We start from the raw sequence: 23,431 nt of genomic DNA, 5'->3' as shown, positions 1-23,431 counted from the left end.
TACCCTAATAAATTTGTAAAAATTATGGACTATTTGAAATTTTTTAAATTTTTTTTTACTAAACCGTGATTTTTTAATAAATAGTGACCGTCGTTTCACAACGCAGTTTATTTTTCATGGCTATAAAATATAAAATCCGAAGAGAGTGATAAGAGTTATAAGAAATGTCTCATCACACTGTTAGGTGGATTAAAAGCGTTTTTTGTGTTAATAACGGTTTTAGGCACACCGTGCACTTATTGTATAAGAATATACAAGAGTCTGAATTATCAGACAATGTAATGAACCAAAGATGGCAATACTACATGAACATGAGTAAAATGACATATTTGTTTGTATTTGTGAATGAAGAAAATATATGGAATAATAAACAGAATAAAAATGTGCTAGAGATCAATAGCATAGCCTGTGCATTAGACTGACTCGTGATTGTTTGGAAAATTTGCAAAACGATACTAATGAGCGAGCACAGCACTTTTACAGTTCCTATAAATTTGGGGAGTAATGGATTTAAAGTTTGTATCGAAGTTTGTATGAGAAAATGTACTTTGTTTGCATTTTAGCTCCTAAAGATCGACATTTCACTCAAATTGAAAAATCAACGTTATAAAAAAGTTATTCTGAATGTGGTTAGCAACTTTGCCATAGTCAGAAATTCCAAGGAATTAATAAAAAAATATCACTACGATTTAGATAGGCAGGTAAAATAATCGCAGAAATTTATTGTTTGTGTCAACACTGCAAATGTATCATCAACACCTACGTTTCAATCCTAAATATCTTCGACCCGGTTTGATTAGTTCTGCGAAGTAAAACTATTATATGATCTATTATCTATCCTTTCAACGATTTTTAAGACGGAGCCTAAAACAATTATCAAGCTACTAATTATCATGCAAGCTTTAAATACTTTTATTGACACTGACATTCCTTCCTGATGCTATACGAATAAATGACTGTTTATTTACGTGTCTTTACCACCAGACAATCATACCTAGAAAAAACCGTGTAAATTTACGTCTCCTGACCCAGACATATACGAGCATCAAAAATGACATAGTTTTACGTTTGATTCTAATTTTCAATAACGTTGAATTTCGTAAATCACGTAGTTTTATTCCACACATGACTTTCGTTTTGAATGGTAATAAGTGTTATTTTTCTCACCCTGACCTCTGTTCAATTGTCGAATCAAAGTGTAATTTTATGTCATTACGCATGGAAAGTACATTTTTCGTGTAAAATTAACGGAACATGGTTATATTTCGTCATTTCGTAAATCACAACTCGTTAAATTGTGTCATGTTTAAAATTATTTCAACGATAAAATTCATATTTTTGGTGTGATGATAATTGATTGAAAAAGTTACAAAAACATGTGAGAAGTGATGCTAGAATGGTGTAATCTCGCTGATGAATTTAATTTTTTTTTTCTAATTTAATTTCACGTAATTCAGAAAATCATTCTGAAAAATTTTAGGAATCTGCGATGAACATGGTCTGAGCTAGTTAGGATTGAAACGTAGGTGTTGGTGGTCTATTTGCAGTGTTGATAGCAACAATAAATTTTTATGGAAAATCTTAGTCAGTTACAGTTTTCGTTGTTAATCACGTAGGTACTGGATAAATTGTTTGAAGGATTGGTTTTTTAAATCTGAGTGAAATATCTGTTTGCACGTACGGAAATGGAAAACGATAGTGTTTCCCACACCAATTTCCTTTCCACCATACTTCAAAGGAAATGTTAATCGACCCCAAAATCTTCAGTCATTTAGAACCCTAGAAGCAAATCAAAAAGTGCAGTGCTGGAAAATGGCGCATGACGAGCCACTGTATTGCATATATAATAATAACTTTGAAGTTCTACTTTCAAATCAGACTGCTAAAAATGTTATTCCTTAACTTCATCGAAACTTTTCAAACCAGTAAATGCTCATTCATCCGAATTTTTATTTACTTGGCGTCACCTCTACCATGCACTATTACTACCAACTTGCATTCGACTAACGGTCCTGTTGGCGACAACCACAATGCGAGAAACATTTATAAAATTAAATAAATACCATTACCCTAATTACACATCATACTGTATGCACACCCCTCGATTTAGTTCCCATCTATTTTATATAAACCCAATTTTATACACACATACATCTATTGAACACAACATGTAATGAGCAGGAAGCAGCGACACAAAAGTTAGTTATATTAAACCTATCGAACAAACCACATCTCGTTCTCCGTTAATTTGCCGAAAGGTCCAAGCAACCGCACCCGCAGTAGCTATTCATACGTCGGTTTTCAAGTACGCGATCAGTCATTGTCGAATAATTTCCGCCGTCAAATATCTGAACGAATTAAAATAAATCCCGTCGTACATAAATTTTGGTGCCGAAACCCGGGATTCGTGAGTTGCGGTTTGATCATCACACTTGTACTGCAGCTAACCTCAAAATCGAGCACGTTGCAATCACCACGTGAGCCGCGTGCAGGAAGACCAGCATTCTTCGTCAGCCACAAGGAAACCCTCGGAGGAGCAGCACAAGTGCCCGGAATCAATCGATCACGTTTGTCCAGCAGCAGATTTCGTCGTCTGATCGGAGGAAGTTAAATTCGTCGCTATCTGATCGTCGTCATCCAGCAGTGGTAGCTGCAGGTTAGGTTCTCTCGCAACGTGGTGAGGTTGAGTGCACCGATCAAGCCAACAAATAAGGTAACACTTTTATTTTTCCGGTGATGGTTTTTGAGACTAAAATGACGCCGCCAAAGAAGCCAAAAGCATCTCTCACTAAAATGACGAATTTAAAACGTTTACACCGCCGGCGTACTAACATATTGGGTTCCGCCGAACTGATTAAGTCATTTAATGATCAGTTTGACCCTATGCAAAGTGACCAATTGTCGGTCCGAATCCAACGTCTCGATGAGTTGTGGCGAGAGTTTGAAAGTATTCAAGATGAAATCGAGGTTTTGGAAGACTCAGAAGAGCAATTTTCGGATGAACGCCGTGAGTTCCAAACATTATATTTCGAATTAAAGGCATCCTTGGAGGGTAAGCTTCCATCTCGTCCACCTACGGCACCTCCATTGCCATTGCCATCGGTTCATGTGCAGCCAGTTGCGAACATACGGCTGCCAGAAATTTCGTTAAAACAGTTCTCTGGCAGAATCGATGATTGGGTATCTTTTCGTGACCTGTTTGTGTCATTAATTCACAACAATCAACAACTCGGAGCGGTTCAAAAGTTGCATTATTTGCGAGCAACGATTTCTGGTGAAGCGGCTGGAATCATTTCGTCGCTCGATCTGTCTGCCAACAACTATTCGGTTGCTTGGAAAATGTTGCGGGAACGATACGAAAATAAAAACTTTCTGATTAAAAGACACATGTCTGGATTACTGTCAATTTCTTCCCTAAAAAGGGAGTCGTCTTCGGGACTTTCGGAACTGGCCGATGAGTTCGACCGGCATGTACAGTTACTTGACAAACTCGAGAACAAAGAGGACCACTGGAATTCGTTTCTAGTCGAGCGGTTGAGTAATTGTTTAGATTCCGCTGCGCTACGAGAATGGGAAACACAAGTCTCTGACGAGGAAAGGCCCACTTACAAACAACTTCTCGAGTTTGTGCACAAGAGATCACGAATCTTACAAACCATAATGCTCTCCCACACTAGCAATACCCAATCAGATACAAAACCATTAAAGTCTCGCCTCACCACTGCCCACGTTGCTTCTGATAACATCCCTAAGTGCCCTAGTTGCAAACAAGCTCATTTGCTATTCCAGTGCGACCAGTTTCGCAATCTCGTTCCGAAGCAACGTTTCGAATTTGTCAAGAGGCATGGGCTCTGTATAAACTGCCTGAAAGGCAATCATCTTGCGAGGGATTGCTCCAGCGGTTCCTGCAAAACCTGCGCAAGGAAACATCATTCGCTGCTGCATCTGATGCCGGCTTCGTCGCCCACGGTGACAGTAACATCTGCAGCAGGCTCCAAGCAATTAACATCCGCTTTGACGTGTCAGCCCGCTGAAGCATCCTGTTCGCAAGTCGGTCCGGTCGTAAATGCCCATCCGGTAGGGTGTTCGGTAGCCTCACCACTCGCGTTCCCGTCGTCATCAAAAACGTTGAACTCGCATTCGTATTCGGTCGGTATCGCTCCCTCCTCGTCGTCGGTTGATAAATCGTTCGATATCGCAAACAGTCACCTTCCATATACCTCCTGTCAAAGTGCAGAACTGAATTCGAAGGTTCGTAATACTATGGTGATGTTGTCTACGGCCATCATTAAAGTGAAAGATGCAGATAATAGTTACCAATTTGCTAGAGCACTCCTGGACAGCGGCTCTCAGCCTAGCTTCATCACCGAGGCGCTATGTCAGCGACTTCGGTTAAAACGTTCCAAGTTAAACTCGCCGGTCAGTGGCATCGGTCAATCCACTGTCACTGTTCATCACGGTGTGACATTATCACTCGCTTCTCGTTTCGGTGATTTCGAATACAATCTTGATTGTTTAGTACTGCCAAGGCTGACCGTCTCGCTACCCAGTCATCACATTGACGTTTCACGATGGCGGATCCCACGCCACCTACCGTTGGCTGATCCCCAGTTCAACATTAGTCAGGGGATTGATATCATCATTGGCGCAGAATTGTTCTTCGATTTGTTGGAGAATAAACAATTTTCGCTAGCAGTGGGCTACCCACTACTCCAAAAGACCGTTCTGGGATACATTATCTGCGGAAGGGTTGCGGAGCCAATCACAGAACAAACTTCCGTACAAAGCAGCCACGTCTGCACAGAAGACCTACTCGATAGTCAACTTAAACGATTCTGGGAGGTTGATAATTTCGATGACGGTAAAGCGTACACCAGCGACGAGCAAGCTTGCGAGGACCATTTCAATGAAACAATTTCTCGTGGTTCAGATGGACGGTATATAGTTCGCCTTCCGTTACGGCAAGAGATTCTAACGATGATTGGAGATTCGTATACTCCGGCACTACGACGGTTCCTGTCGATGGAAAAGAAGTTCGCCAACGATGAAGATCTCCGTCTGGAATACAGCAATTTCATTGAGGAGTACGACAGGTTAGGTCACATGGAGGTGATATCGCGCGCGTCGTGTAGCCCACAGTTTTTCTTACCCCACCATGCCATCCACCGCCCTGAAAGCACAACTACGAAAATTCGAGTAGTGTTTGACGGATCCAGTCGTGGTTCAACTCAGCTTTCCCTTAACGACGTCTTGTTTCCTGGTCCCACAGTGCAACCAGCGTTGTACTCAACGGTTGTCAATTTTCGATTGCCACGCTTCGTAATAACTGCCGATGTAGAGAAGATGTTTAGACAAATATGGGTCCATCCGGAGGACCGCCGCTACCAGCAAATCCTTTGGAGGCATGAGCCATCAGAACCAATTCGTATCTACCAGTTGAACACCGTCACTTACGGTCTCGCCAGTTCGCCGTTTCATGCAACACGAATCTTGAACCAATTGGCCACAGATGAGGGAGGACGGTTCCCATTAGCAGTTCCAATTATTCGCAAGGGGACTTATGTTGACGATGTACTCTCAGGGCATGACAACCATCAGTTACTCAGCGAGTCATGCAAACAACTTATGGAGATGCTGAAATCAGCCGGATTCGTGCTCAGAAAGTGGGCTTCTAATGATCCTGCCATACTATCGAGTATTCCGCAGGAGCTGTGGGAATCTGCCCCACAATTAGAAATTGATCGGTCAACCGCAGTGAAAACACTTGGTTTGTTGTGGTTCCCTCAAACGGACATGTTCAAATTCAAAATACCACAACTGACAGCGCTGGATGTAGTTACGAAGCGTATCGTAGTCTCAGAAATGGCTCGCCTTTTCGATCCGCTAGGGCTTCTGGGACCTGTTGTAGTAAACGCAAAAATGTTTGTACAAAGACTCTGGGCTGATAACATACCATGGGATGAAGAGCTGTCGGAAGAGCACAGTGTTTGGTGGAGGAATTACCGTTCAGACATCTTTCAACTTCGTTCAATAGAAATTCCCCGAAGAGTTTTATTCAACGCCAGACGTGAGTATAATCTGCACTGTTTCTGCGACGCATCCCAGCGTGGGTACGGATGCTGTGTCTACGTAGTCTCACCAGATGAAACTGGAAAGCTGCACTCTCGATTGCTCACTTCAAAGGCTCGTGTCGCTCCTCTACGAGGACAAACAATTCCAAGACTGGAACTTTGTGCAGCGCTCTTGGGAAGTCAACTAATCGACAATCTTCGTAGAACAACCGAGTTTTCTAACACAGTCACCTATTGGACCGACTCCACAATCGTGCTGCACTGGATCAAATCGCAGTCCAACAACTGGAAGGTTTTCGTGTCAAATCGTGTGGCGGAAATACAACGCCTAACTAAGGGATCAGAGTGGAGGCATGTTCCTACCGAATTGAACCCCGCTGATCGCATTTCCCGCGGCACTCTGGCAAGCGAACTTTTGGAAGACAAGTTATGGTGGCATGGCCCGAGCTACGCCACGACACCCGTCGAGCTATGGCCACAGCGTGTGATTTCACAGCCTTCTGGACAGATGCTTCAGGAAGAATCCCGCGTTGCAGTTGCACTCCTTATCAGCCAAGCTGATTCATCCTTGATCGACAAGTTCTCCGATCTCGCGAAGCTGATCAGGACAGTTTCCTATTGTTATCGCTTCTACAATAACTGCAAGTTGCCGAAGGAGAAGAGAAGCACTGGACCATTTACACCAAGCGATGGCCATTCCGCTATGAAGGTTCTCGTTCGCCTAGCGCAAGCTACCGCTTTTCCATCCGAAGTACGGCTCTATCAAGATCGTCGAGGTAGCCCAGTTAATCCAAAAGAACTTGGTTCGAAATCACCACTCAAAACCATAACCTGCTTTGTGGATACATTTGGGCTGTTCAGGCTCGATGGTCGACTCAAATACAAGAACGCTCCGTTCGACACCCGTTGTCCGATGATATTACCAGCGGATCACCAACTCAGCTGGTTGATAGCTCGCTCACTCCACGTCCAAACTCTTCACTCTGGACCAACTCTTCTACTTGCAACCATGCATCAACGGTTCTGGCCACTCCGGGGTCGTCGTCTCGCTCGCAGAGTTGTACGTGAATGCATAACCTGTTACCGGTGCAATCCACGATTAACACACCAGCAAATGGCACCGCTTCCATCAGTACGCGTAACTCCTGCTCGAGCATTTGCATATTCGGGGTTGGATTACTGCGGGCCGTTTCTCGTTCGTCCGTTGGTTGGGAGAGGAGCGTCCGTAAAAATCTACGTCGCGTTATTCGTGTGTTTAGTGGTGAAGGCCGTCCATCTCGAAGTGGTCGCCGATCTGACGTCGGTCGCGTGTATCAATGCCGTGAAACGTTTCGTGGCACGCCGCGGTCGAGTGCTAGAATTACACTGCGATAATGCGACTGCTTTCGTCGGGGCAGATCGTGAGCTTAAAGCTGCGCGCCAAGCTTTCCGCGAACAGTTTCGTAACAAGGAGTGGGACAACTACTGCGTCAACAGCGGAATCACGTTTCGCTTCATCCCAGCCCGATCGCCGCATTTTGGTGGGCTATGGGAGGCTGGCATCAAATCGTTCAAGTATCACTTTCGTCGCATCATGGGATGCAAGGCGTTCAACATGGACCAGCTGCTAACCGTTGTGACCCAAATCGAATCCATCCTGAATTCTCGTCCTTTAGCCCCTTTATCCGATTCTCCAGATGACATTTCCGCCCTAACCCCCGGTCATTTTTTGATCGGAGAGCCACTTTTCTCCATCCCAGAACCAAACCTCTGTGAGCTGAGTTCTAATCGCTTATCACGCTTACAGGACATGAAACGGTCGGTACAGGATCTATGGCGACGCTGGTCCAGAGACTATTTGAGTCAATTGCAACAGCGTTCTAAATGGAAGCAAGCTACAAAGGACGTGTGCGTTGGTCAACTGGTGCTGTTGAAGCAAGACAATACCCCTCCACTTCAATGGCCGTTGGGACGAATCGTCGACACAACCGTAGGGCACGATGGACATGTTCGCGTTGTGCTCGTCAAAACGGCAACGGGATGTTATAAGCGTGCGGTAACGGAGATTTCCGTGCTTCCAGTTGATCCGGACGAAGACACCGTAGAGAAGCAATCCACTTCGTCTACAAGTGGTCTGACTGCAGAAGGTTCGGCATCGTAGATCGGTTTCACCCGCTGGACATTGAAACGGGCGGTTCCAACGGGGCCGGTATGTTGGCGACAACCACAATGCGAGAAACATTTATAAAATTAAATAAATACCATTACCCTAATTACACATCATACTGTATGCACACCCCTCGATTTAGTTCCCATCTATTTTATATAAACCCAATTTTATACACACATACATCTATTGAACACAACATGTAATGAGCAGGAAGCAGCGACACAAAAGTTAGTTATATTAAACCTATCGAACAAACCACATCTCGTTCTCCGTTAATTTGCCGAAAGGTCCAAGCAACCGCACCCGCAGTAGCTATTCATACGTCGGTTTTCAAGTACGCGATCAGTCATTGTCGAATAATTTCCGCCGTCAAATATCTGAACGAATTAAAATAAATCCCGTCGTACAGGTCCTTTTCGACCCTACTGTCCCGTCTCCCATGTATGCCACGGAAATTAATGGAATGTGTCTACGCATCAATGATTTTCTGTCGTCCAAATCGTTCCAGGAAATTGTATCGTCCAGAAGGCAAAAATCCAAATTGGATTGGCTGCTGACGGGATTGATATTTACGGTGGACCGACTGTACGTGACAAAAATTGATCGATTCCGGTGCTGATGGTGGGCACAAAGTCCATGTGGTAGAGTATAATATTAGAAAGATTGAGTTCTTTTACGAGGCATTCACTTTCCAGGTATTATGACACGTGCCTTATAGTTCCGGCTAGGGGATATTACCTTCGAATCAAAACATTTCAAAGATCCGTTCCCCTGTTGTGTGATATTTCGCCGGCTGTATAGCTTATGCAAATTTATAAGCCCAAATGTTGATGCTGACTGTCCAAAGTGTCCAAAGTGTTGGACCCTTGGACCCGTCCGAAAGCAATTTATTACCCTGTGCAGATAATCATTTGATCGCATTCACAATTCACTTAGTTATCTGTTTTCTTTGTCAGTGGCAATGCATTCCACTTGCTCCTTTGGGTCGAGCATTTTCCTTTTCCGGCAATTGTACTCGTGTCTTCCAGTTCGTACAATTTAATTTTCTCGACAGTGTTTCACGACTACACCTGCCAGTGTCAGAAGGGAAAAGAGGCAAAGGAAACAAAAACTTCACTTTTTCCTCGTTAAACCCTTGTCTGAAAACAATAAAAACAGAGAAGAAAGTACCAGACTTGTAAAAGATTGCTTCATTCGGGTGGTCTCTTAGCACTTCCTGCTCAGACGGCATCCGATGGTCGAGGATGAAGAACAGAAGAAAAAAACGAGTGGGGGTTTGAGAAAGTTTATTGCTTTTCAATAATTAATACTAATTAGGAAGCGAAAAGTGGGCTCTTCGCTATTTGAGCGAATTGAGTGAAGCGGCCGAAAAAAACCAACTTTAAACAACTTTGCAGAGAAGCTGCCTAACTGCGCGGTGGGTTCAAAGATTTCAGAGCCTTCGGAAATATCAACGTGTTTCAATTTGAGCTAGGCTTTTTGGGTTTCTGAATGAGATGTATTAACAGCTGTATTAACGACATTCAATAAGCTGTAACTGAGTAGGGAAAGTTATGAAAAATTTAGAGCTATAGTACTCAAGTGAGAGCAAGAATGTGAAATATACAGATCGGAAAACTAGAAGTGGCAGTGTCATTAGAAACAGATCTTACGGACTCATCTTTTGTCTTCTGCTGGCTGGAGCTGAGAACCGGTTCTCATGGTAAAGAGGGATATGTCTGTCTTTTCCGTGAGACATGTAGGTAGACTTGAGCGATTCGTAAATGTAATGCTGTTTAAGCTCGAATCCTGCCAAGTACTCAGTAATCTCTGGCCAATTGAATGTCGTTAATAGGAAAAAAGAAAATTTGATATAAAAAAGGAAAAAAGAGCTGTATTAAACTTTTGAGGTTTGTTTGTTTGTTTGTTTATTGTCCAGTAGCGTAAGATAAATATCTTTTAAAAATTACTACCTCCGGTTTTACAATACGTACATGTCTGATTAATTAAATTAATTTTAAACTTTAAACTAATCTACCTTAATTTACAAATTACGGTTCCAAAAGTTGATGCAGCCACTCTTGAAAATTGCTTCCGACGAAGAACGTTTCACTGCGGGCGGTAACGAATTCCAATTTACCACACCTCGAACGAACAGTGAATTGGCGTAACACGCCGTGTTGTTTGCTGGAATCACTAGGTTTTCCAGACGGCGACCTCGAGTTTGGATGAGCCTTTCATGAAGTATAGCTGGTGACCGTGTTGCCAGGAGGTTTCGCAGGAATATACACGATCGATGTGCGTACAAATTTTGCAACGGACATCCAATGAGGTTCTGTTGCAGGTGACTTACATGTTCATAACGGTTTAGTCCATAAACATAACGCACACAGCAGTTTAGTGCGACACGAAGCCGATCGAAGGATCCTGCACTGGGACGGACATGCAGAATATCACCGAACAAGAAGTGAGGAAGGATCAAGGATTTGAAGAGCTTCAGTTTGGTGGAAGTTGGGGCGGCTGAGGTACAGCTGTATAAGGTGCGAATGCCAGCATATATTTTTCCGCACTGTTGTGCTATCAGACCATCCCACTGCAAATTATTTTGGAAGATAAATCCTAGATTGTTTGCGTTGTCGAACCAATCGATGCTTAGATCGTCCATCATAATTCCCGGTACTGGTAAAGAAAAACCAGTAGCTCTACGACGCCGATTTGTGATGAACATCGCCTTACTTTTAGCAGGGTTCACGTGAAGGTTATGTCGCCGCGACCAATCAGCAACTTGTTTGAGATCCGCATTCACCATCCTAACAAGCTCGCGTGCACAAGGTCCAAGCCGACCGATATAGAGTTGTACATCATCGGCGTAAATCTGAATGGAGCAGTACTTCAGAACCGTCGGTAAATCGTTTATATAACAGCTAAAAAGCAGAGGACCAAGCACTGAGCCTTGAGGCACACCGGACGGTGCATTAGCACTCTTTGAGTAGTTATTTCCACAGAAAACGGTCTGCTTTCTATTACACAGGTATGACTCCATTAGGCACACGGCAGTAGAGGAAAAATTGAACTGTACATTCAGTTTGGCCAGTAGTTTTCTATGAAGGATGGTATCGAAAGCCTTTGAAAAGTCCAGTAGTAGCAGTATTGCAGTACCCTTTTTTATCAATGATTGCTCCTATGTCGTTGTGTACTCGAAGAACAGCAGTTTTAATACTTTGGCCTGTACGGAAACCGGCCTGAAAGTCAGACAGCAGACTGTTAGCTTCAATATAAGAGGTCATTTGTTGCTTAAGAAGTTTTTCAAAAGCTTTTGATAGCGCACAAAGTATACTAATCGGACGCAGATTGGTGATGTCATTTAAATGCGCTTTCTTCTTCAATGGCAGAATCTTTGCGTGTTTCCAGCATTCAGGAAAGGTAGAAGTTTGGATACACATGTTGAATAAATGCGTTATGTGTTGCACAACTAACGGTAAGATGATATTAATGAAGGTAATCGTTAAATCATCTAACCCAACAGCGTTCGATTTAATATCCCAGATAGCATTGACGACTTCCCAGTACCGCACAGATTGAAACGAAAAGTTGTATGGCGAAGGTGGTGCTGCTCGCGATGCTCTCGGTCCTCTATGGTTACTGTTCGTGTAGTTGGCTAAAAATGTTCGATTTACCTCATCTGGATCAAACTCGCACGGCCGCGTCGATTTCGCCTTGCCGACTCCAAGATTCCTAACACGTTGCCAGAGGGTTTTTGACGGAGTGTTGCTATCCAAATATCGGTTCAAGTACTGTTGTTTAGCCACAGCGACTTTCATGTTAGCACGATTCCTCAGCACCTTGTACCGCTGCCGTTTTTCATTTTTTAAGTGCGTTGCAGCTTGCAACCAGTCTTTGTAGGCTAAATCACGTTCGAATAGACACTGGCGTACATCATCAGAAAACCATGGGTTGTTTCTCCGGCGGGAGGTACTGACGCGAAGAGGAATACACGAGTCGTGCACCGTTTTTATGTTTGCATTAAAGAATTCCATAGCATTGTTTACATATACTATTCCATAGAAATGATTCCACGGAATACATAGTATGGCATTTTCCAGAGCGTGTGGGTCAAAATTCATATAATCACGATAAGTGTGCCGGCTGGATGGGCGAACGATTTCAAAGCTAAGTGACACAAAAATTAAATCGTGGTGCGACAACCCGGGAAAACTAACCTGGCCAAACCGCAAAACCTTCTCACTGCTATTGGTTAAGAACAGATCAAGTTGGGAGCACCCTCCACCGTGGGAAAATGTCGGTTCTTCACTAACGGATGACAGCGAGTGACTGCAGAGCATTGATTCAAATCGCTCACGCTTGTTGCTAGGACGAAGCAGATCAGTGTTGAAGTCGCCAATTACAAAAATGGTCTCATAGCGAATAGCGAAATCAGCCAACTTATCGGCCAGAAAAGGTGCACAGTCGTTTTCTGGAGGATTGTAGATTACCATCAGTAGTACCTTCTCACCACTCAATCGAAACTCCAAAGCCAAACATTCAGTTTTATCCGTCGATTCTGCTGTTAGCACCGTATTGAAGATCTTGTAGCAAGACAGATGTTCTCTGTAATAAACAGCAATTCCTCCGCCGCGCATGTATGCTCTGTCGTTTCTCATGACGGAGTAACCAGCGATGCCGATGCTAGTATCACTGTTTTTGTGGTTAGCCATGATTCGGTGAAGCATGCTATCTCGACTTTGGAGCCAAACAAAACATTGCGAACTTCATCTAGTTTGCTTGATTTGCGCGCACATAGACTCTGGGCATTTCCATGGCAAATATTGAGCTTTCCAGGAATTAGAACGGCATTCAGCACTGCTCCCGGAATGTTCGTGGAGGTGTGGTTGTGTGATGGAGGCATTAAATGTAGTGAGGAAAGCAATTTCTAGAGGGCTGCATAATTACGGAGGAGCATATAACTATAATATCTGACATACAATCTTAACTTAACAAATACAAAAATACAAAAACAAATACAAAAATTTTAGACAATACCATATAAACGAAAACTTCAAAAGTGAACGAAAAGCATAGTTACAAATATTTATCCAGTTCTTTTTCAGAACGTATCGTAATCGGTGGTGCGCCAGCAGCAGGTTTCACATGGACGACTCCTTGCTTGGTGTACACCGATGCCAGCTTACCCATTTTCTTCAGATGTAGTGCTGCTGATTTTAGCTTGCGCGCTTCGGTGGTCAGACTTTCGTTGATGTACACGCGACGATCAGAATCCACTCCGATGTGTTTCAATTTCAGGTCTCGCTTCCGTAGGTAAGCATTGTAAAACTCGTCTCGCGCTGCTTTCAGTGAGAACTCGGCTACGATGAGGCCGTCGCTGTTCATGTTGCTGCCAGATTTTACGCACCTTGTTTCTGCCATACTGGTTGTTTTGTCGTTCACTACTAAGTGCCGTCCTATTTCCTTTAGTGTCAAATTCAAATCCTCGCCAGGTTTGTAGGGGATGCCGCTTATTATGAGCTCGTTTCGGTTTTCCAGTGCTCCGATTCTGTTGGATACATTTTCCACCCTCTTGTGTAGCGATTCTAACGCAACGTCGTGATGCTGAAATTTTGCTGCACATTCATTTCGAACGGACTTTATATCGCTCTTCAATTCCGTCTTCACTGCATCAATTTTTTTGTTAACGTCTTTAATTTCGTTCCGCACTGTGTCGATGAGGCTTCTGGTTTCCGTAAATTGTTGCATCATCACCTTCATCATTCCATCCAAGGTGACTGGAGTTGCACCCGTGTTGTCCCAGCTTTGGTCGTCAATTCGCATTCGCTTTTTCGTTATTGGAATGCTGCCTTCAACAGCAGGAGGAGTGCGCTGTAGATTCGTCATCGCGTGTGAAGCGAAACAAGCAAAAATGAACAGCGAGAGTGCCGGTGTGTGTAGTAGCGTCGACGGCTGTTTATGATCGAGTAAAACACACAATGGATGATCAACTTTCGGGTTACAAGCTGACTTTTGATGGCGATAAAATCCGTATAATTTTCGTAGATACACTTTTGATAAAACGTGCGAAAACTGTCACGAGCACTCCGGAACGCGATCAACTGGATATCGGTTGCCTAAGGACGGGGGAACATCACTTTTGAAGCAGTTTATTTCGCGACTACTATCGACACATATTCGCGTCTGTGTCTATTGGTTTGGTAATCTTAATTTTATTTCAAAAGTCAGGGTTTTTCCTTTCTTGTGGAAATTATTATATCCATAAATGACAATTCGTTACATTTATTTTTTGCGCGTATGAACTAGATATTGTTATGGAAGCTGCTGAAGACATTCAAAACTTTTCTTGATTCATACTCTGTTGCGTTTCGGCTTCGCCTCATCAGAAACCGACACTAACTTATTGTCGGAATAGATTGACGCAAATCCCTTAAAACTAATCGCTAATCTATTCCGACAATAAGTTAGTGTCGGTTTCTGATGAGGCGAAGCCGAAACACAACAGAGTATGAAATAAGGATTTGTGCCCTCCTGTACTAAGACTGGTTTTCACCAACAAATTTTCACCCTAGTGAGAAATTTTGGTTTTTACCAATTTTTCCTCCTTAGGGTGAAATATAGCATAGTGCATTCTTGATTGTTTATCTTTGATAATGCAGAAAATATTAATAACATAGTTTGCCTACCATTCTGGCAACACTTCTTTCTCTCTAATTTTATTCTGGATTTACTAAACCATGGGTTACCTACTGGGATATCGATCGTTTGCTTATAAAAAATTGCAGAAATGCAAAGAAAACATATTTTCGCTATATGTCTTTCTTTTTGTGAATTTCACCGGCTATTAGAAAGGTAGAATAGAAGTGTTTGACCAGGACTTGAAATTATAAAACCGGGAACTGCACAACTATGACATCAAATGAACAACGAATTACCAAAAGAGACTTGGTTGTTGCACACCATTGGTAAAATCTTCATGAGAATCAGTCAATAGTATTCTCACAATGTCCCGAATATACTGTTTGATTTTCTAGTTGATTCTGTGAAGGGTAACGAAAAAAACTACTTTCTTCGTTGTCAAAGATGGTCACTTTTTGAGGCTTTCTCGTTTTTAAACTTGAAACAGAGTTGCAAAACATGGGGACCGTAGTTTTGTAACATCGGACTGGAGACTGAAGCCTGGAAACTATAACTGGAACTACGTCTAAGTGAAACAACTACATTTTTAAACTTGGAGATCCGGTAATTGTAAACAGAATTTTTAGGGCATAAATCTGAAAACTGTATTACAAAACATTCAAATTATGAAAGTAAACGGGCACTCAATGAATACTACACATACAATTTAGCAACTGAAAGCAACATTGCAACTAAATTCCAAAATCTAGAGATTGAAATCGTATAATGGAACTGCAAAATAGCAATGCAAATTAAATACAATATGGGGAATAGAGGTGTGCGCCACGCCGCCGCCGCCGCGCCGCGCCGATGATTGCATGTAGAAATAGTAAGCACATCGGCGTGACGCCGGCGCGCCGCCGATTTTTACTTGAAATCGGCGGCGCGGCGCACACCTCTAATGGGGAATAGACTGGTTCAATTTTTGAGTTTCAGCTCCACCAGGCTTTATTGATTTATTTTATGGCCCTTCTTAATTGTGCAAATTTTGGTACCGGTTTGGTCGTTATACAAGTGTAAACTAGGTTTTCCACTCACCGCTCCCGTATGGCAGATGCAGCTATTCAAACAGGGTTGCTATGATTAATAAAAAAATCCACTGGTTTTGAAGTTATGTTGCTTCTTTAGTTAATAACTTTTCTCAGCGAATTTTCACAAACTTACAATGTTCCACGAATGTGTTCAGTTGAAGAATACCTTTAGAAACATGTAGTGTTCTCATTAATTGATTGATGATGTGATTTTTTTAAGAATTTATTTTCAATTTTAACCGATTTTCCGTACTAATTTCCATATAAACTTTGAAATTTTTGGAGGGTCCGTAGACACAACCGATCGGTACCAAAATTTGCACAATTACTAAGGGCCATAAAAGGAATCAGTAGAGCCTGGTGGAGCTAAAAGTAAAAAATTGATCCAGTCTAATGGGGAATCAATCAAAGAATTTTAATTGGGAAATTGAATCCGCGAGGCATGACATCCACAACGAATACTAAAATTGAAAATATTGAAAACGCTATTGAGTTCTTGTAACCAGAAACCTAATTCTAAGATCATGGAATGTAAGAATATAGCTTTTGTGATTGTTTTCCAAATTGGAATAGAAAACAATGACTGGAGCTAAAAGTTGCATTGCGAATTGAGCTGGGTTCCGAGTTTCATAACCTAGGAGATGAATTGAATTAAAAATAGAAAACTGATATTTACAGCTTAGAAATAGAAAAGAGAAACTGGAATTGTTTATAGCGTTGCTCGCTTAACACTAAGCTCACACTACGAGTTAAAACATGTTTTAACGCTATCTTGATAACGTTTTTCTTGTTGCCAATTATTATAACATGTTTTAACTCTGTAGTGTGAACATAGTATAATTCAGATCCTGAGACTGTGTGGAAGTGGAAATAAACTATAAAACCTGAAAACTGGACCTGAAAATTGTTGGAAATATTTTGTAAACTGAACTCTAGAACCCGAAAAGCCCTGTTAAATATAATTAAATACTTAGATGAAAACTGAAAACTTGAGCCTTAGAATTCAAAACGGAAATTGAAATTTAAAATAATATTGCAAAAGTAAATGATTCCTTCTTTGTTATTGGAATTACGCAGTAGACTCTTGAATTGCAATCTGGAGATTGAGTTCACAATCCATCAAATTGAGCTTGAGCTTGTGGGACTACTCTTGATTTCAGCTCCTTTATTGATCTGGTTTCAGAATCAGAATATATTGGCTCAAATGGCACGTTCCCCGGACGTAGTCGGGGATTTGTGCCTAAATTGTGACAGATCATTTTTCGATGCACAAATCTTAGTAATCCCAAGTTAATCAATATCGACGCCGGCCAGGCCTGGACGTAGATCTCAGCTGAAAAGAGAAGGAATGTTAGTCCGACACTTGTTAGTGCTGGACACACCACAAGTGTGCCGGGGGAGAGAAAGTGTTAGTAGGGCTAGGGATTCGAATAAAAATTGTTGTGGAATTCGCGCGAGACGCATCCGGCCACTAGGAGGTATATTATATACCTAGAGGCTAGAACATATTTGATTGTTTTTTTTTTAAATTGCAGAAAGGAAATTAGCAATAGGAAAAGAACAGATCGAGGGTAGTAAAAAAACTGAAACCGCAACTGAATAAATATCGATTTTATTCGTGAATATGGAATAATTTTGAGCGGCCTAAAATAAGTATCACATGTACAGAAAGTAGACATGTGTGTTGATGAATTTTTGATTAGCGTCGATGTAGGAGTCATTTTTGATTGGTGGCGGCGGCGTGGATCGCTTGGGAATATTTTTAAAATAAAATATTAGCAAAATTTTGACTCGGGCGCTGGGTCATCTTGAAACGTGCTAGTATTGACCAAAGGATACGAAACAAGAAAATTAAAATATTACAATGCTTATTTCGGCTATGACTAACCTGATCGTGGTTACCTTGTACGCAACTCATCTGGGTTCGGTAACCAACCCCCGCACATAAGGTTAGAAATTTTTCTAACCCAAAAAAGGGGTAAAAGACCAAAAGGTTATGAGTTCAATAATAACACTGTGATATTTCATTATCATTATATTTACGAAACTAAACATTGAATTTGGATCGGCAATTATCGCATGACTGTGGAGTCATTAAATTTAGAAACTGATATCTTAGTAAAGTGAAGACTTTTACAGAGCTGTTGAAATTCAACCTGTACGTAATAACCAAAAAATGCAATAAATTCCAGAAAAAAATACACTAGTAAAGTCCTTATGCTCAACATGACTTCGGATTCGATAATTACATTGTAAATTACATTGTGAATATATGATGTTTGGATATATCAATTCTGTCTGATATATTATTTTTGAATGCAAACAACTGCCCTTGTACTGACCGGAATAACTAGACTGTTGAACTATCTCATCGGAAATATGTGAAATTTTGTATCCAAATCCGTAAAAATTATCAATATTTATAATAACGAAAGGATGAGTTTTATACAAGCAGTCATGACCGGCACCATGAATGGTCAACAGTATTCGACCTGTGAGCGAACATATTATTACATTTTAAGCACCGCCCCTATAGATGACTATAAACGTTTGATACTCATAAATACTCACTGTAAGAAAAAATCTTCATTTCCAATTATTTTAATAAGAATGATAACTGAAAGTTTCGATTTACATTTTGTATTAATTATAGTTATTTGTAAATTATCATGAACCCCGTTGAACTAATGTTATGAATGATCTCTTTGTCAGGGGTTTATTGGAGACGATAATATTCAGCTGTTGGCGAGCCATAATGAAAATCAATTTGGTCCTGTTCCTCCCTCTTTGATAATAGATACGGTGTTTATTGAAAAACCGAAATAGCTGCTTACGATATAATCTTCCAAAAGATAGTAGAGGTTGCTGCATTCGAATTAAAAGTGTGAAATGTGTTCTGCTTTATTCTGTTTATATCTCTGACCCATTTTCTTAAAGTTCACGTGCTCTATATCGTAACATTTTAATATCTTTTGAATACTTTTGCCCAATTTTTACATTCGTTAATATCTAAATTGGGGACGGGCATAGCGTAGTTGGAAAATCAATTGCCTTGTACGCAGCTCACCTGGGTTCGAATCCCAACCCCGCACATAGGGTTAGAGATTTTTCTTAAGAGATTTTTCTAATCCGAAGAGGCGAATGATCTTAAGGTTAAAAAATATCTAATTTGAGAAATATTCATTCCACATTTTTACTTCCTCAGTTACCGCGGAGAATCAACTGTCCATCTCGTTCATCCTACCTATTTGAACACATTAGTTAGAGAAGTGTCTGTTATCTCTATTCAACGCATTAACTCAAATGGTAAGATGAATAAGAGTGCGTTGTGCTCGACTTTTTGCTTGACTCAAACGCGAGTATTTTACATTTTACAAGCCAGAGTTTTAATTGTATCACTTGTTAGGAACGAAGCAAAGATGTTGATATCTAGTTGTAGTTGCAGGAAGAGTAAGTTCCTTTCCAACAATATTCTTGGATTATGTGGAATTCACAATGAAAATATGCTTAACACACGCATAAAAATTCTTGAGTCGTTGAAAATACGTATGTATGTTAAATTTGAGCCTCAGTTTACGAACAAAGGACGAATGCAATAACAAATAATGAACTGGGGTTCGATGTGTTTTTTTTTCTATTATTCATAACAAACAAAGTCATGAAACATCTATCCAAATTCGCAACAAAAACCTTTCGCACAAAAAATTGCCCAAAATGGAGTTATTTGACAAAGAACCGTTATTTTTATTTCTACAGCAAGAACGCGAGGATCGAAATGTAAGATTCGGCGAAGCGAAATGTAAGAAAATAGGTGCATTTTTACGCAGTTGAAAGCAGAGTTAGAAATATTCAAATTTATTGAATGAAAATTGATCATATTCAGCCACATTCGTTTTCAATATTCAGTGACGAAGCTGAAAACGCCAAACGAACAAACCGCCCATTCATCCACGCAGATTTCTCCGATTATTACACGAAGCGAACGTGCAGCAACGAATTAAGCGCATCAAAGTAGGTCCTGACACAACGTAAGCGATGCTGATTGTTATTTTACACGCTTTACCGTCATTTGAAAACATTTGCCTAGATAATTAGCGAAATGAATATTATTATACGATATTTCACTGAATGAATGACATGCATTTTTGAATGAATATTTTTTCTATTCGCCACGAGTCACATCAGGGTCATTTTTGGCACAGTTATAGTGGCGAATCCTCGGCATTGCACACGAAAACGGTAAAACGTACAGCTATGATGTCTTCTGGGATGTTTTATGATGACCCAAGCCTTTATTTTGACGATACAGTTAGAGTGATTAATGATGAGTCAGGTGTTTTCAGAGGAGAATGAAGCTGGCGAAATAGTCACAGGAATTTCCATGCTTTTTACACCTGTAAAAAACACATCACCTTCACAACAACCTTGTTTATGGTATCGGTTCAAAAATTGCGCGCCCCGGTTTGAGTGAGTAGGTATAATAAACCTGGAACATTCCTCAAGACAACCGGAGTGGGGTGGAATTCTACATTCACGATTTGCCGTCGGCAAAGCCACTGGAGGTGGTTTTGCGTAGATTACTTGGATCGAAATTCGATGCGGCAGCTGTTTACCAGACGATACGTCGCACAGTGAGAAAAAAGTTTCAAAGACGCGACTTTTCGTCAATAGCGTGATATAACGCTAAGTTCGGTTATCGAAAACGTGCACTTCTTATGTACAAATGTCTGGGCAATTCATTGCAGGTATTGAAAATGACCGCTAAGTACGTATTAATGCGTGGTTTGCCCCCCCCCCCCTTTGTTAGTGTTTATTTTTATTACTGGCTATATAACTTGGAAGAAGGCTTAATGCCGCTGGTCAAAAGTAGTGATTTTTAAGCAAAAAAGGCCAAGGAAATGAATTATTAAAGATAGAATGACGGCACGGAACGTGTTTACCCCTATTTTTCCAAACCCAAGAGGGAAACTAAACATGGCAATATATTTCGGAAAGAGTCTACATGCAGTTGATCAATAGTTGTATTGCTTATATACAAAAAAATCCTGGAAAGCAATTGCAGATAGCCAGAATATACACATAAAATGTGTGATCCCGCTTTACCCTGTATTATTCCGAAAACTCGAGATCGCAGTTAAACCAGGTTATACATTTAGGGAACATGTGGAATATAGCTCATCCAAAGTAGTTATTTTCATTTAAAAAAGTCCGGAAATCAATTGAAGATAGTTAGAAGGAACGCTCGAAACTTGTATATCCGTTTTACCCCAATTCTTCTCAAAACTTAAGTATAAAGTTTTATCTGGGCCTTCATTTCAGAAAGAGGCTGATTGTGACTGATCAAATGTATTAATTCTTATATAAAAAAATCTGGGGAATCGGTTGAAGATAAATAAAACGACCGCATAAAACTTGAGCACCCGTTTTACCACAGTTCCCAAAACTCAAGTTTGAAGATAATCCTTACTCCACATTAAAGAAAACGGCTAAGCACGGTATAGCAAAAGTAATATTTTTTATTTATGAAAATCCGAGAAATTGATTACAGATAGAATGACTGTACGAAACTTGTGAACCCGTTTTATCCCACTTCATCTCATATGTCGTGTTTTCAGTTAAATCTGGCTATATTTGGGAAGCAGGCTGAACGAGAATTTTACATAAGAATTATTACTTTTAATCAACTGCATTTAAAGTTATGAGAGGAACTTAGGGAAAAATGGGGTCGCATGTTTGGTTCGGTCATTCATACTATCTTCAATCGATTCCCTAGACTATTGAACATAATAAAATTACTTTTGATCAGCGGCTTTCAGCCTCTTTCTGAAATGTTTAGTAAGGTATATTTCCACACTTGTATAATGTGAAGAATCGGGGTTAAATGGATACAAACGTTTCGTGCGTTCTTTCTAATTATCTTCAATCGTATTTCCGGATTTTTCTACATAAGAATTGCTACTTTTTATCAGTCACATTCAGGCTCTCTTCGAGAAGCACTACAAGATTTAACTACACACTTGAGATATGGGAAGAGATTTACCAAAATAAAGAGCCAGAATAAACTTCAAACTTTTGTTGGGCGAAGAATTGGGGTATACGTTCCGTGAGATTATCCTAATTATCGATTCTCTGAACTTTTTTTATATAAGAAATACTAGTTTTTATCAGGCATAGGCAACTTTCGAGTTATATATTCACTCTTGAACATAAATTAAAACGAAAAGGGGAATTGGGGCAAAACGGGCATGATAGCGGTCGTTGTAAATACTATTAACCAATTTTGCAAACCTTTTAGTTAAAAACATGTTTCCTGGTAAACGTCATCCAGCCTTTTCAAAAAAAGTCGCGTTTTGGATCTGTTGTTTTCCCCTGTGCATCGGGTCAGTATATTAATTGGGTCATTCAATGGAGAATAAAATTCACATTTTATTTCACAAACCGATATGCTCATCTTTCAAAATATAATAATATATATGTTCAACCTTTAAAACTTCAGAATGATTTTTAATTGATTTTCTAAAAAAGTGTAATGTAAAATGACAGTGAATATAGCCACATTGATTAGCATTTTTGACAGCTATCCCAGGGAAAGGATAGGGATCAAGGTAGTTCAATGGAAGGTATGGTCGTGATAATTCAATTTTATAAATTTAAATTTTTATTTCTTATTTTGCGTACAAAAAAGTGAAAAAAAGTTCGATTCCGTATCTTTTACATCAACTGCCCCGCGAAAAATTAAAAGCAGCATATGGCTTAATGACCCAATAACACTGACCCGACGTGTCAATAGGTCCGACGAAGTGATCAACCGCCATCTGATCGCAGACAGACATCTAGTCTTATGTTGACAAAATCATCAACAATTGCAACATGTTTAAGCTGACCAACTCTGTCGAAAAAATCCATACATTATACGAACAATCTACCTGAGTGTGGTGAACGATTACGCTTCGTTGCTGCAAGGTGTCCGGATTTTTTCGTCAGAGTTGATCAGCTTAAATATGCTTATACGGTCATTGTATTCGCTGATATACCTATGTAGAACATCTAATCTAAATCTAAAAAACCAGATGGCTGTCTACAAGCAAATAATATACAATGTCATCGAAAATGGAGTACTCATCGAGAAGGGTTGTGACTGGACACAAAGACAGAAACTCTAAAGATGCTCCTAAATCTGACTTTCTGGATGATGAATACACTGTTAAAATAATTTCGCAACTAGAACGAAAATAATTGTTGAATACGAAAAACTCGTAACAAAAACAAAAACGTTTCCATAGAACTACGAGAGATGTACATATGTACACCATATGTACATAAAAATCGCATATTTTACGAACGTTTTCTGTACGAAACCTCTCCCGATCAGAAACACATAACAAAAAGATTTCAAAACTTCACGCTTTGTAACTTGTTATAATTTTCTGTTATTTTAACTACTAACGAGACCAAATTTATAACACAGTATGTTACGACAATTGCATTGTTTTAATCTCGTTTTTTCATTCTGATCGGGA

The 23,431-nt window shown here is 40.5% G+C and overlaps 1 protein-coding gene across 1 annotated transcript; it reads left to right on the top strand.

Moving 5' to 3' along the window:
• The first annotated feature begins 2,883 nt into the window (after positions 1–2,883).
• Positions 2,884–8,211, top strand: LOC131681089 (uncharacterized). The gene has a single exon (XM_058961797.1). The coding sequence runs from the start codon at positions 2,884–2,886 to the stop codon at positions 8,209–8,211; it is 5,328 nt and encodes a 1,775-aa protein (XP_058817780.1).
• The last annotated feature ends 15,220 nt before the right edge of the window (positions 8,212–23,431 follow it).

This window comes from Topomyia yanbarensis, chromosome 2, assembly GCF_030247195.1.
Source record: "Topomyia yanbarensis strain Yona2022 chromosome 2, ASM3024719v1, whole genome shotgun sequence".
Classification (NCBI taxonomy): Eukaryota; Metazoa; Arthropoda; class Insecta; order Diptera; family Culicidae; genus Topomyia; species Topomyia yanbarensis.
Note: the sequence above shows the minus strand (reverse complement) of the source record. Positions and strands in the feature narration are given on the sequence as shown.